General features: G+C 43.0%; 2 protein-coding genes across 2 annotated transcripts; both read right to left on the reverse strand.

Annotated features, from left to right (window-relative positions):
- Nucleotides 1-642: 642 nt before the first annotated feature.
- Nucleotides 643-8316, reverse strand: wasf2 (WASP family member 2). Its single transcript, XM_086013844.1, has 9 exons — nt 8177-8316; nt 6852-7028; nt 6627-6761; nt 5583-5736; nt 4636-4753; nt 3965-4086; nt 2693-2830; nt 1931-2403; nt 643-1297 (listed from the first exon to the last, which is right to left on the reverse strand). Exons 2-9 carry the CDS (start codon nt 6982-6984, stop codon nt 1140-1142), a joined length of 1431 nt encoding a protein of 476 aa, XP_085869970.1. The 5' UTR covers nt 6985-7028; nt 8177-8316; the 3' UTR covers nt 643-1139.
- A 519-nt stretch (nt 8317-8835) lies between these two features.
- Nucleotides 8836-14924, reverse strand: LOC147131849 (putative methyltransferase-like protein 24). The gene is given in 10 exon segments (XM_086013845.1): nt 8836-10250; nt 10253-10438; nt 11409-11522; nt 11524-11577; nt 11580-11673; nt 12136-12245; nt 12248-12274; nt 12500-12598; nt 14578-14610; nt 14613-14924. Coding segments are annotated over 10 exon segments (1164 nt in total). The 3' UTR covers nt 8836-10115.
- Between the last annotated feature and the right edge of the window lie 549 nt (nt 14925-15473).

The following is a 15473-nucleotide window of genomic DNA, read 5'->3' on the forward strand; positions in this document are numbered from 1 at the left end:
TAAATATCATAAAAATCTCCCAAAACTCAAGGTACTAGGTAATAGTAAATTCAACTATTCTCAAAATATGACTTTTGACAAATACAACATCTTGTAAAAGACGTTTTAAAACACTAAAAAGTCATGTAGAAAAAAAAATAAGGTGCCAAAGACATACAACTCTTGAAACAATTACTTTTCACCTGGAAGACTAAAACCTTTTCTCGAAAAATTTGATTCTCAAAAGAAAAAAAAAAAAAGTGCTTCAAAAAACGCTGTCATCTAAAAAATGTTTCTACTTCTCAATTTTCTACTTCTCTAAAAATACCTTTCAAAAACTCTTAGCTTTGAAAAATGTTTTATGTCAAAGTCCAGCTATCAAAAGAAACACATTTTTTTTACTTTGCATATTGACAAATCTGACTCTCATTCCAAAATGTTTCCAAAAACTTACTGATAAGAACACTTACAAATATGACTGATTGGATTGAAATGATTAGGTAATTTTATTTAATATTTCACCACCCCAAAAAAGCTATTCGTTAGCATTGCATTTTTTTTTTTTTTTTTTTTAAATACAACTTTATGTATGCATACAGATGACTTATTTTTGAAATGGCAAGCCAGGCATGTTGGACATGACAACAACAAGAGACAGGGGAATAAATCTGCAAAATTTATTCTCTTTTTTTTTTTTTTACCCAGATAAAATATATTTGTCTTTGGGAGCATGAACAAAATGAAAAAAATGAACATCACTTTGGAAAAGCGAGCCGCATGTGAATACACTTAGAAAGAAAAAGAAAAAAGGCACTTGATAAGCAGGTGGTCCCCACCATTTTGACACTTCCATGTCATGTATTTGTGTTCCGCTTGTGACTTCCTCTTTGGGTCACACTTCAAAGGGCTATATAATATTTTGAAAAAGTTTCTACATTGTTCCTGTGCCGCCACAAAAAAACAAACAAACAAAAGAATAAAGACGACGTGTTGATTAGAGAGGACGCGCCGCCATTAAGGCAGGAAAGAAAATCCAGATGGTTGAGATAAATAGAAACAAGTGCAGGAATGTGATTGTGACTAGGTGGACTTTTTTTCTTCTGCGCTAACCTGAAGGCACCGCCAGCAAAGACGGACGGCGGAGGAGGAGGAAGGCGCCGTCACTCGGACCACTCGTCGTCGTCAAACTCGGACGAGTCGTCCTCGCTGTCGCTGCACTCCACGGCAATGCGGCGCGACAAGATGGCGGCCACGTCGTTGCCAAAGTGATTTTGCTTCTCCTGCTCCCGCTGGGCCTCCACCTTGCGCAGGTTGAAGCCTGGACAAGCACGGCAAAGCTACACACTTAGGGAAAAACAACAGCCTTTGCCAAATTTCAACTTCACTTTTGGAATAGTACTTGGAACTTTTACATGATAGACAAATCGAACTTTAAATCTTGTTGGGGTTTTTTTTTGTTGGACTGAAAATACTACCCATACATAATATTGGGCGCATTTGTTTACAAAAATATTGCCAAGTTTGTTATTCATTGCCTCCAAAATAAAACTTGATCCAAAAATTTGAAAATCAAATAAAAATAAATTTGTCTTTTATTCCAGCGTAAAAATAAAAGACTTTTACTCCAGACAAATACATATATTTTCATACTACACCCATTTCATGCCCCAAAAATAAAACTTTTGAAAAAAAACAAAAACTTTTATCTAGGAAAATATTATTTCAAAGAAAAAAAGTCAACTCTTTTGTATCAGACTCTCCGTTCTGAAAATTCTTGTAATATTACGATCATTCCTTTACCAAAAAAAGTTCATCTAAAAATACACCATGATCCCCCCCCTCCCAAAATGACCTTTTATCATGAAAAAAAAAAAAACGTTGTTATCCTGTTTTCATTTTTTTTTCAAAGCCTTTTGAGCCAATCAGCAACGAGGATGCGTTCACAGCTTACCTTGTCTGATGGCCTGCAGCAGGTCGCTGCGGGCGTCGCCCTCGGGGGCGGGCTGCTGTTTGGCCGGCGCGCTGGACGCCACCGGCACGGCAGCGGGAGGAGGAGGCGGTGCGCCGAAGGACGGCGGCGGCGGGCCGGGGGGAGGGGGCGGCGGCGGAGGGGGAGGACCCCCGCCGGCGGGCACGGGCGGCGGGGGAGGAGGGCCCATGCCGGACATGGCAGGTGGAGGGGGCGGGGCTGAGGGCGAGGTGAACGCGCCCAAGGGCGAGAGCGGGGGAGGAGGAGGAGGGCCGTCGAAGCCGACGGGAGGCGGCGGCGCCCCAAAATCGGACAGCGGGGGTGGGGGAGGAGGGGCAGGGGGAGGGGAGGGGTGGGGGCGAGAGTTGGACGGAGGCGAGGCCACGGGGGGAGCCGGCGGTGGGTGGTTGGGGCTCAGGATGCTGACGCGCTTGTGGTTGCCGCCGTCGGGGTACCTGCACGTGACAATGTATTGTATATACGCCTCATAGCAAAAGTCTACACACCCCTGTTCAAGTGCTGTGCTTTTTCTGACCACGTGAAGTGATTTCCCCCCAAAAAACCTCACTCTCCCATAATTTGGAATGTGGCTGTGTTCAGAATGGATCAATCACTTTCAAACTTCACGTCAGTTCTAGTTATTTAGTGACAGTCGGCTACGGCTACTTAGTCACATGCTAGGGAGCTTGAATGTGACCGCAGCCACATCCCCAGTGGTGTTTGCCGACCTGAAGCGCAACTTACGACATGTCGGGGGGTGGCGGGGGCAGAAAGTCATCGGGGCCGGGCGGCGGCAGCGCTTCGTACGCGTAGGAGCCCGTGCTCAAATCTAAGCCTTCGTCGCCGGATCCCAGGCTGCCGTTCAGACCCTCCAAGGAGCTCCTTGAATGCAACACGTGACATTTCATTGGCTTGTGCTTCATGACCTTCACACAAGTGAGCTTGCATTTTTATTGCATTTGTCAGAGTAGAATCACATGGCTTTTTTTTTTTTTTTCCCTCCAACATTGTAATGGGAAAAATCAAGTATCGATGAAAGCGGGATGGGGCGGGGGCGGGGGATTGTACTGTGAGAGTAAACTTGCGTACTTGAGAAACATGTATAACATTGATTTTGAAATGGGTTTATTAGCATGATCAATTTAGATCAATTTTCCACTTTAATTTTAAATAATCTGACTTAATTTTGTAGTATCACAACACACAAAAAAAAACACAAGAGAGAATAAGATTACTTTTGTCTACAATAACCTCAAAAACTACAAAATGTTTAGGGGACTTTTCTCAGGAAAAAAAAATTGGACCCTTTCCATATTCGGCCTTTTCATATGAATTACAGAAACAACAACTTTTCCTCCTTCAAAAGATAGAACTGTATTTTGAAAAACAGTATTTCCAGTGTCTCCATTAGGGCTCAATATCAGAAGACATTTGGAGATTTTCTTGGAAATAAACTTATTTTTTCTCCCAAAAATAACTAACATTACTCTTATGACATTATGGCTTATGCTTGAGAACAGAAACAGCCAACACATTTAGCCGATTTTTTTTTTTTTTTTTTTTTTTTAAACTTGATTGTTTTATCTTGAAAAATTATTATCATTCTCATAAGATTCTCAACATGGGCTCAAAATGATGTCGCAATAATTGAAATTGTGTAAATATGTACTTTTAACTTTATCTCCAACAAATACGGTCCTTCCCACGTTTCTCAAAGAACACCAATTTGTTTATGACATATTGAATGCCACATCTAACGTGGGAGCCAAGTGTCATTTATTGGAGGATAATTAAGGCCTTCATTATGGAAAATGAAACGCTGCCACTTGTCATTCATTTTGTCTACTTGTTCAAAACAAACAAGACATGACCGCGTAAAATGTACAAGCGCTGGCGCCTTGCGGTTGTGGCGCTCACATGCCCAGGAAGGGGAAACCAAACAAAATGGCCACGTTTGTTTGTTTCCAGATGGTCTGATAGGACAAATCTACTAATGAGTGTGTCATCTCCACTTACATCATCTCGTTCTTGGGAACCACAAACTCTTCTCCCATCTTGCGTCGTTCCCACTCCTCCTTCCTGGTTTTGATCTTACGCGGGTTGAGGGTCCGCTGGTTCAGGTGGTCTTTCTTCTCCTTCTGCTCGACACAGGTCAGGGATTGGGCTTTAACCAGTAGTCAGTCTTTTTTTTTTTTTTTTTTTGAGTCCACAAACAGTTCTAAAGAGTCAATGCAAATGTATTCGACTTTCAAGTTAAATACAACTGAGCTGTGTTAAATGTACTGGATCAATAAAAAAAAGGTTAATGCACTTGACATTACAATTTCTGTCCTCAATATAATTTTTTTTTCAAGGTCCTCTTCCCCTGTATTTGAAATGATAAATGAATGCATTATTTGACACAATTTACTCGTGGGTATTGTTTCCTTTTGCTGTCCGGTATTTTTTGCTTATGAAATCGGTCATTGGAGAGCTAAGTGGTACTTAAAGGTTTAACGACCACTGCTTTACATTTTTGGGTGCTGTTGTTTTGATAAGCAACGTTGCTCGAATGGGCTCAGCTGTCAACTGTTTAAGGTCCGCCCCCTTAAACGGAGGTAATTACAGCTATTTGGTGGAGCGTGGTATCCACTGAGGCGACTGCTAGTTCCGTTTGAGGAAATTGCGTTACTCGCTGTGCCACTCACTCTGTGCTTTCGCTTCTCCTTCATGATGTCCTTGGTGTCCTGCAGCATCTTCTCCTTCCACAGGTCAAAGAAGTAGGAGGGATCCGTGTAAAATTTGAGGGCCTCCCTTCCATCGTCACTGTGCACCAATGGGAAATAGAAAGAAGAAGAAAAAAAAAAAAAATCATTAAGAGTAGAGAACATCATAGTAGAGTGACAATCTTTTCTTTCAAAACAAAAATAAAGCTGTCTTTTCTCCATATGAGAGTAAAAAAAATGTGGTGAGAGAAAAAAAAAAAAAAAAGTATTTTCGGAAAAATGCACAACGCAGATTTTGAAATTTGCTGATTTCAATGACTTTCCCCCGTTCATTTTTTTATTTTAAGCTCATAATGTTGGACTTTTTTTCTCGGAAAAACAACATTTAGTTCTTAGAATTTGTATGTCCTTTTAACTTACACCTGCAAAGATGCAGCTATTGTTTAAAAAATCTTCTTCTAAAGACAGAGATATGACTATTCTCGAATTACTTACATTTCACCAAGAAAGTTAATGAGAAAAAAGAAGATAATGGCTATTTGGTATTTTTCTTAATTTAAAAAAAAAATAAATTCTCTATTAAAAAAAAAGTGACTTTGTTCTTGTAAGGTCATAGCTTGAGAGGGGAAAAACAAATAAATAAATAAAGTCAAGTTGATTTTTCCACGGACAGTACAAGGTACGTCGTACAATTTGTATTTTTAATGAATGACTTTTCAGGGAAGTGCAGACGCGCTTTTGTGCCACGTGTGTTTTTCATCTGAAATTCACCATAAAAGCGGAAAGGGAACCACTGCTTCCAGCAAAGTCGAATGTCCGGTTACGTGAAAGCTTTTCGTGGTGCGTGCGGTCCACCTTCATAATAAGCCTTTATTGCAGAGTGTTTTCGGCGAATAACGCACAGTGGCGGCGAGTGGAGTGCGACGTACCGATATGGGCTGAGGTAGTCGAGCGGCGGTGGCGGGTCACACGTGACGTAGGTGTCCTGCACGGGCATGGGCAGCGAGGGCCGTGTGAACATCTGCTGGTCCTGCGTCAGGCTGCTGCGAAATGCCTTGCGAGTGGTGATGGCCTGCAAAGACACTGCGACCACACACAAAAAGCCTCATGGTTGCCATTTGGTCCTTTCGGGTCCTCACCTCTTTATGGATCGCTTTCATAATGTTTGTAAATCGGTGCCAGGCTCCTTCCAGGTGGCAGCGTTATTGTAAAAACGCTACAATACCCTCACACCGATACGTTAAGGTTAACATGGACGACAACACTTTGTCAGCCAACCGCAAATTGTGCTCAGGGGAGAGAGAGAAAAAAAAAAAAAAAGGGGGTAATGGTGTGGTAAAGTATCACTTCAGTTGTCTGCAACTGTTTTAACTTCATCAGAGCCCAAATTGGATTTTTTGGAGCCAGAGGTCAATTCAGATATGCAGCATAATAAAATATCAATAACCGATTAATTCAAAACTGCTTAGTGACAAAACTAACTTTTTGGGAGCCTGGTCTTATGTTGTAATGTATTAAATAAATTGGCCCACTGATTAACCAGTTGGGCCTTACTTTTCATACAACTTGTGCTATCGTCAAGAAGCAGAGATTAAACATGGAATCAGACTCTACGCTCTGTCTCTTATTTACTGGATGTACTCCTTAGACACGTGTGGCAACAATGTTAAATAATGATTTGGGATGTTACAATGTAAGGACAGAGGATGACGTTTTTTACCCTAAAGCATATTGGAGTAAAAAAAAATACCATGTTCACAAAAAGTTTGCATTTTGAAAGCCATTTGATTAAAAAAAAAAAAAAAAAAAAAAAAAAAACATGTTTTCTTCAAGGCGGAGATTGTAATGTCATGTATCAATTAGCAGTATGTGGTCTAAAAAGTATCTATTAGTTTGGTTTAAAAGTATCAACTCCTCAGTATTTAAACAGTTTTGTATTGTTTTTTGAAGTGATGTTTTTTACATCCTACTACCTTCTTCTTCTTTAGGGTCCAGCTGGGTGACTTTCAACTGCAGGCTGTCCACTCGATCCCCGAGCGCCTCCAACCGCACGGAGAAGACTTTGGCCTCCTCGAACAGCCCCCTGAACACGTCCTCGGCTTGCTTGCCTGCACGCGTGCACGAACACGTTCATATGGATATGAATTCTATACTTCCTTTATACTTCCGCCGCCGTCGCACACGGCAGGCGCACTCACTAAGGCAGCCGAGCTGGCGGATGACGGCGGCCAGGCTGTTGTTGGAGACGCATTCCAGCTCGCTGCGGATGCTCGTCGGGACGGGCTGGCGGCACACGAACCGCGGCTCGATGTTCCTGGTAACCAGAGGCATGGCGGTGGAGAGGTTGTGGCCGGTCAGGCGGGGGGGGCCAAACCCTGACAACAACAGGGAGAATAGTCAATAAAGCCATCGTGTGAGAGGTAACACTATGAAACTATTTTTCCATATGGACTCTAAAAGGCTAAATTTCACCTATTGTGGGCGGATCTGGCCTCTTAGTCGCATGTGAGCTGTAGTCACATATATAAATAAACTTTGAGCCAGACGGACGAAAGCAGAAGCAAAACTCACATTTTTCTTCTCTTAACCAGTTTCGGTGGTGAACAACTTGGAGTGTGCCAAATGATGCAGGACAAAAAATGTGCACTTTCAATGCAAGATAGTCTAGACCCTTGGGCTTTGCAATGAATCGATGACTTTCAATTTTGCCAATTCAAAGTGCATCCCGACTGAGGTGTACTGCTTACACTAACAATATAGTTGTTGACAGAGAGCACGGTCAGAATTGCCCACTTAGCGAGTTGGTCAAATACATTTTTTCTACTACAGGGATTGTCAGTTGCTTTTTCTAAAGGCAAGATTTTAGTTCAAGACCATATTGCGCTGCCCCAAGTATATTCATGCACCAAACAACAACACCACACTGACATATATGTCTACAAAATAATGCCAAATGACAGAATGTCAGTGCAGTGACTTATAAGTACAGCTTCCTTTTCCCCATTTAGACTGCCTAATTATAAGCTTTTCGTGCAAGGGGCCCCAGAGTGAACGGCGAAGTCAACATTTGACAAGTTCAACTTTTTATTTCCGTGTGGCTGTCATATGTTTGAAATATTTTTCAAAAGTGTGTGGGATGGTATCGCCATATTTGTTTAACGTGGTGTAACTGGGAACGAACGTGCTGGTTTCCCAGGGGCCGTGAAGTCTTTCGCCGCGCCCCACAAGCTACCTCGCCGTGGCAATGACACATTGGACAAGTTCTGACTTTTATACAGCACGTTCAGGGTCCCAAACAGCCCCCAAACGTAGTTTAAAGGCGTTATTTTAAAACAAACTGCACGAATAGAGCCAATCGAGACGAAGCTAACCCAAACTAGCCAGAATGGAACTTGGCTTCTTGGCCTTCTTGTCAAGAGCAGGAAGTGACTTGGACACCAACTCTTGTTTTCGATCGAAACCGGCCAAACTGTCATTTAGTTCCACGACAAAACGCCGTGGAGTTGCTTTATTTTTAGCTTACCGTCACAGCGACTGTCGCTCTTTTGCTGTCTCGTATGTCCAACTTGAGAAGTTTTCCACTCGAAAATGTTGTTGTAAGTCAAGCAAACGCGGACGGGGCAAGTAGACGGGCGGGCGGGCGGGCGGGCGAGGGCAAGGACCCGAGTTTGAGGGCTTCTGATTGGCTGAGCGGCCGACGTCCTAAGAGTCGATTGGCTGAGGTTGCTGTCACATGAGCGGAAAAGGTGGTTTACGCCTCTGGCTTACGCGGGCGTAACTCCAGCGAGACTTTGTGGCTGACGTCTGTGCGTCATTTGCGTAAATGAAGGAGGGCGGCGGCGCGCATTCCGATGCGCGCTCCGGCGAGTTGGAGCGCGTCCGAGGAATGGCAGGATTGAAAGTGAAGTTTCACCTCAATTAATCAAAGCCACAAGTGGTTTACAAGTCATAAACAGTTCAATTAAATTAATACGCAGCGCAGCTGTAAGGGTTCGAATCCCACCTTTGACCTTTCTATGCACTGACATTGACTGGTGACCTGTCCTTTGACTTTTGAATGTCTGTAGACAGACATATTCACATTTCCCAATAAAGCATCATTGTAAATGTAACAACAACAAAAATAAAAATTCTCTCTCTGAACAATTATTTTTTTTATTGCACAAAATGAACGTTCCAGGCCAGAGTGAAATGTATTTATAAAAAAACAACAACAACGAGAAAAGGAAATTCAGTGGCTCCATCAAAACATGGTGCAAAACGTCAGCCATAACTTTGACAGTGTGACACACTTTCATTCGTTGGACTCTTCCCATGTGCAACAAGCAGGAAAAAAAAAGACCATATAAAGACAGCAATGAGCACGCCCCATGTCAGCTTGACACAGAATTTAACAAGACACACAAAACAGAATGTTCCCAGCTGCCTTTCTGTGTGTGTCTCCACAGCGATTAAATTTAACACGCATGGCTAAAAACCTTGGCTGTTTAAATAGGGGGTGGGGAGACACGACAATGTCTTGGAATTGACATTAGAAAAAATCTAAAGTATTACTGGTGCTAGTGGGGACGTCAAATGTTTATATCATATTCAGCAAGACTATGGGCTTGTTTAACATTTTTTTTCACTATTTATATCCTTGCTGGCCTGTTTGGTCTTTGCACTACAAATCCAAAATCCAATAAAGTAGGCCATCAACCTTGTCCACTAGATGGTGGAATACACACACCGGACACTTCATTAGGTATACCTGCACAAAATTTAAAAAAAAAATCTCAATTTCTGATTGACGCAAGTCTTCAAGTCTGGTCCTCGTGAGCCCCTACCCTGCCTGTTTTATTTGAAACCCGGGCCCGTTTCAGTGCACATGATTCAAACAATCAGCTCGTCAGCAAGCTTTGCACAAGCCGGATCACGATCCTGATCATTTCAATAAGGTGTATTGAGACGGGGTAGCATATAAAAGAGGCTGGATGGGAGCTCACGAGCATCAGACTTGGAGACCCCTCCCTGCCCTAGAGCATGTAACACACGTTGGAAACAATGCCCATGTTAAGAGTTATTTGGTTCCTTCAAATTTTGATTAATTTGACTTTAGACACGTCTCTATTTCAGTTGATGTATTTGTTATTTATATTTATATAATCTATAGTTATTTTATGGCCTTTGAGAGCTAAAAATTAACTACAATCGATGACCAAAATACACAGAAAATAACAATAATTATAAAAGAAAAAACCTTTTCCAAAAATAGTCTTATTGAATTAATTTGATATTAAATATCCCTAACATTTCACTCAATATTATTGAATTTGAAAAATACATCTATTAATATCACAGTTAAAAAAATAAACTAATCCCATCAAGGGTGAAAAAAAAAATCATTGCAAATTATTTTTGAAATTTGGATTTAACTTTTGTTCTGATTTTCTTTTGTGCCTAATGAGAAGCGTACCATGAGCTTACGGTCGCCATCGTCTGGTGTTGACAAAGCTGAGCGTGTAGGAGCTGCGCGCGTTGCCGACGTGGCGCTTGAGCACGCGGCGTCCCTCGCTGCAGCTGCTGTGCACCAGCCGGAGCCCGGCAGCCCGGCGGCCCGCGGCCCCCGCAGCACGCTGAACCAATAGCGCAGCACCTGCTCGTCGGCTCCCCCCACCTCAAATGCGGCCCACTGCAGGTGCACCCGGGCCACCACGTGGTGCACGCGATGCAGCGTTCCCAGCTCCATCCAGTTCTGGAAGATGCGCCATGCGGCGCTCAGGAGGTCAGTGTACAGGAAGTGGAGCTGCAAAGGGAAATGAGACCGAAAGTAAATGTTTAAATGTCTCGTATGTGCTATCAGTCCTTCAAAATAAAGTCAGCAAATTATTAGAGGAAAGCCACAGACACAATTTTAATTTTATGTAATGTTTTTTTCTGTGCAAGATTGCTCGCCAAAAATGTATGAAAACATTTGATTGAAATCAAATTTGATTTGAAATTGCATTTGGAGGGATCATAAAATATTGCCAACATGAAAACTACATGGTAATTGACTTACCGTAATTGTATTTTTTACATTTGGAGTTTTAGAAAAGTATATTTTATTTCAATAGAATTTCGACAAAATGTAAATTGTGTGGAATTTTAATTAGGAATTCAGTTGCATTTGGATTTGCAAGTTGGATTTAATTTTAATTTAAGTGATGGTAATGACTAACATATGGATGAGTCAAACAAAAACAAAAAATGTTTTATTAAATTTAATCAAAAGTACCTTTTAAATCATTATAATTCCTAAAGTGAAAATTTGAAAATATTTCTCTTTAATTCATTCCAGTTTTATATTTTTGTTATGACTATATCATCACAAGTAATAGCTCAAAAAGTCATAATTTAATTTTGATTGTGTGTCATAACTTGTAATATAATTAAAAAAAAAAATTGATAGAATGGTACTCAGACACTTACTATTTATTTTATTGATAAAAAAAGATAAAAATGATGAGAAATGGCCCCCCAGGCTGATTGTAGAGTGGCTATGTAGGGCCCCCTTGTGACTGCAGGCTGTAATTGAGCCCGAAGAAACTGTTGCCATGGCAGCCATGGATGGCGCAGAGCTCTGTTGCTATAGGAACATAAGTATGAGTATGACATCTTTGTGTTTATGAAGGGCTCCAAGGTATATTTGCATAGCAACCGCTTTTTCTAAAATACATGTGTGTGTGTGTGGGGGTGTGTGTGCGTGTGTGTGTGTGTGTGTGCGCGCGTCTTACTGTGGCGTGTCCCAGCTCGGCCATGATGTCGGCCAACGTTCGCGACACGCCGGCGTGGTGCCTGCCGCGCATCTTCCTCGGCGGCGTCCGCCACTCCAGCCGCATCCTGTGCTGGGGCTGCGACGCCTGCGTCGCCGTGGCGACCGGCCAGAGTGTTGCCGCGGCGACCAACGTATACGCACAGGGGCCGCTGGGATCAAAGCGGTGCACGTCGCAGCCTAAAGACGACGTCGTCTTGACGAAAGATGCGTCCCCGCCGTCCATGCTGGGTGCAAGGGGAGGACAGCACACTAGTACACTCACACAAACACTCTCACATAAATATATATCCTTTCACACACTTTCTCTCTCTTTGAAAAACAAACACTCGCACTCATTCACATATATGCACTCGCACTCACATGCAATTGCTCTCACACGAAACCTCTCACTGTCAAATACACACACATTCACTCTGAATCACAAGCACACGCTCACATAAAAGCATACAAACGCAAATGCACACACACACATTCATTCTCTCACGCACTTTCACACACAGACACACTCACTTAAAACTACACTCTCATCCGCACGCTCACACACCCATGGTCTCAGTTTAATGCACACACACAGTCCCAAACTCTCACACAGACTCTCATACAAATAAGTCACTCGAATACATTTTTCTTTAATATACTCACACTGTCCCTCTCTCTCTCTCTCTCTCTCTCACACTCACACACACCTGAAGGAATACGCAACACACAGCGCGTCTGCAGATGGAAGCAGCCACTCCTCTGCACACAGCATCCAAATTGGCGAGTCCGCGTGCGGACGGGTCGCCTCGACTTGCCCCGCGGGGGGAGAACCCTGGAGCGGTTCAACTGAAGGTGACAAAAAGGCACCATAGACACACTAGAATTACACACCACAGAAAGACATGTACACTGTCTGTTTTTGTGTGATTTATTGTCTTACACACCTCTAACACTATTTTTGACAGGAAGTACGCCCCTGAAGCTTGATGAAGAAAAAAAAAACGCCGACGACGCTTCGAACCAAAATGCCCAAGCCGCCAAAGCCAGTAGGATGCATTGGATGGCGCCTACCTGTGGCTTATTGACATACAGGACGATGCGGTCGAGTTCTGCAGAGAAAGACGGCGCGTCTTCGGCCCAAGGTTGCCGCTCCAAAGGCCTGGGGCCAACCTGGCCACACAAAAACATATGAGTACATACAGCAGCACAACGTATAACCTTCAGTATAGTCATAGAAAAATATGAGTACATTTATAGGAATCACCACCTCTGCACTCAGTCCTGTAGACATTTAACCTGAGTCTGAAAAAGGTTATTATAGTGAATGAAAACTAATGGCTTCAATTGTGGCTTACCTTACTTTATTGAATAATACCTATGGATCTTCATTTTGATCTTGCACTCAACAATTACTGCATTAAATAATACCTAGGGACCTTTATTTTTATCTCGCACTCAACAATGACTTCATATAGTTAAAAAAAGAAAAATCTAATACCCAAAATAATAATAACAAACCTGCTCTAAAAACAAATGAAAACAAACTGAAATTAAAGAACAAATGTCAAAACAAAATAAAACTAACTATAATGACAAACCCCAAACTAGTATAACCCTGGTCTGAAAACAGGTTTTATGTTGAAAATCAAGTGCATCCGCGTACGCCGCTATGAAACGCTCATCTCGGTCATGTGATAGAGGAAAAAAAAGTACCGATAATCGCACAAGCGAGTAAAAACGAGCCCCAAAAAAAAGTTTACAGGGCTGACGCAGCTCATGGCGTGAATGGAGAAGGCCACGTCGAAAAGCCACTGCGGTTCAAGTCGAGCTACGCGGTGAGTCAGCGTTGCTCACGGCGCGTTTCTTGATGCGTATCTGTAAATACACTTTTGTTTTCCCGTCAAAAACTCTTTGCGGTCGTCTTCTTGTTGCTCTATAGTTTGAGGTGTCACAAAATGCTCTGAAAAGCCTGTCAGTCGATGGGTTCAAACACCATCCTTTGGAGTTTTTGACCCTGCAGCGATCGGCTCATTAAAGTGAACATATATTGACGGTAATCAATTCACTTGTTTCTTTGCCAGTCCCTGAAACTGTCCCGTGGCACAAAAAGTTTGTAGACTATAGACCAACACACCTGAGGCATCGTACAAATGGTGTACCGACATATATCAAGAACCCCTACAGCTGCCCCCACCCCCCTCCAACCAGGACTGAGCTCTGTGGTCACCATGGTAACAGAGATAAGTAGCAGGGTGGGGGTTATGAATCACTGGAATGAGTCAGAGTTTAGCCTTGAGCAGAAAAAAAATAGAGAGTTGAAAAAAGAAGCGGTGGTTGGGGGAGGGGGGAGGGGAGGGGGTTTGTTGAGGACTTTGAGGGGACATGTTGATGGAGGTTGTGAAGGCCAAATGGTAAAAGAGACACGAGAACAGATGTAGCCCTGGCACACCCAAATGTGATCTCACCTGTTCTGTCTGTTCTGGATTGTGAACATTCATCAAGATGAGGAACATTTGCCACCTCAATTGAAGGTGTAGTTTGCAGTTGAAAAAACAAACACTTTTTTTGTTCAGTGGGACCTGAACAATGAATCAAATTCAAATCAATGTTGCAATGTAGCAAAATGCAGTTTTGGTCGGGATTTGGAGAAAATGTGAATTTGTCGCAGTGAACGCTTAAAAGACTGCAAGTCAATGAGTTTCCTAAGTCAACAACTAACAAAAGTAGAGCGATTGTCTTTCATATTCATTCATGCTTAATTTGCTTTTAGTGTAAGACTAACGAAACCAAAACGTATGCAATAAATGTGATATTGTAAGGAGATACATTTATTACTTGTGTTTGTTAAAATAATGATACGATAAGAGGACCTTGAAAAAAAGAATCGCATGCTAAATTGCAATCGCAATATTGAAGGGGAATTAAAAAATAACCAAAAAAAAATTCCAATTAGGTTTTTTTCAAAATTGTTCAGCCCTAGAAGTGAGACTAGTCAAATCTTCCTAGCGGTTTTAAAACTGCAAACTTCCCCCTTCATTTCTCCTGGGATACATTGATCATTAAAAAAATATATATATAGATATATATTCAGAACAATATATATATATTTTTAGGGGTTACCTGCACATTTCTCTCGCGACACTACACACCTGGCGCCAGCTCATCTCGTTCTCGTTCTCGTTCTCGTTCTCGTCCGCGTACACGATCCCTCCGCCTCCTCTACGGCCGGAACCGGCGTCCGCCTCGCCGCTCCTGCGGGCCTCTCCCTCCCGGAGCTCCTCTCCGGCGCGATGCTCATGACAGACAAAGCCACAGCGGCCCTCGGTTGCTCCTCACCGGCTCTGGCCGCCGCGGGCAGGCGCGGCGCGGATGCGACGAGCTGGAAGGCGAGCAGCGGCGGCAGGAGCAGGAGCGGCGGGCGGCAGGAGCAGGTGCGCCGCATCCAGGCACCGCCGCCGTTGCCGCCGCCGCCGCTGCATGGCTCCCGTGTTAGCATCCCCGCCGCTTGTGCTTCGCACGGTGAGCCCCGACTGGGACCTCCCCCAACTCTGGCGTCTTCCCCTCCCCGGATCGGCTCACGCACCCCGGGGGCGAGCAGCTGTGATGACGAGGCACATTGCACGGCCAGCGGGGGCCTTTTTATTTATTCATTGCTTGGCCTTTTTATTTCGTTCTAACCCGAGCCTGAATGCGTGACGTCATATTCCTGCGACCGACTGACCCCATTGTTTTGAATTCAAAATCCTGTAGGTCCTGTGGTATCTTTTTGTATTTTAACTTCGTTAAACAGATTACGTTTGACGTATGCTCTCTAAATATTCTCTAGTTTGTGTAAAATCGCATACATTAGTAATGATATGCTAATTGGAGAGTATTCCTGTGTTGTCTTGTTCCTAAGCAACCCGGGAGCCACAGACAGACGCGTGAATATTAAAAAATTGGAGTAAGGCCTGGTGTTGTTGCACTAATATTTGTTTTAGTTACACTTTTTTAGGTGTGAATATCATAAATGGAAGCCATTAGGACTGAAAAAATTAAGTGTGCA

Source organism: Filicampus tigris, chromosome 18 (genome assembly GCF_054856515.1).
Source record: "Filicampus tigris isolate MCC_2025a chromosome 18, RoL_Ftig_1.0, whole genome shotgun sequence".
Taxonomy (NCBI): Eukaryota; Metazoa; Chordata; class Actinopteri; order Syngnathiformes; family Syngnathidae; genus Filicampus; species Filicampus tigris.

Bases quoted from the DNA above. Each gene is read 5' to 3' on its own strand.
- wasf2 (XM_086013844.1), bottom strand. From the start codon at position 6,984: ATGCCTCTGGTTACCAGGAACATCGAGCCGCGGTTCGTGTGCCGCCAG. The intron at 6,762-6,851 runs GTGAGTGCGCCT...GCACGCGTGCAG, and splicing joins CCGCCAGCTCGGCTGCCTTA to GCAAGCAAGCCGAGGACGTG. The intron at 5,737-6,626 runs GTAGTAGGATGT...GTGTGGTCGCAG, and splicing joins GGACCCTAAAGAAGAAGAAG to TGTCTTTGCAGGCCATCACC.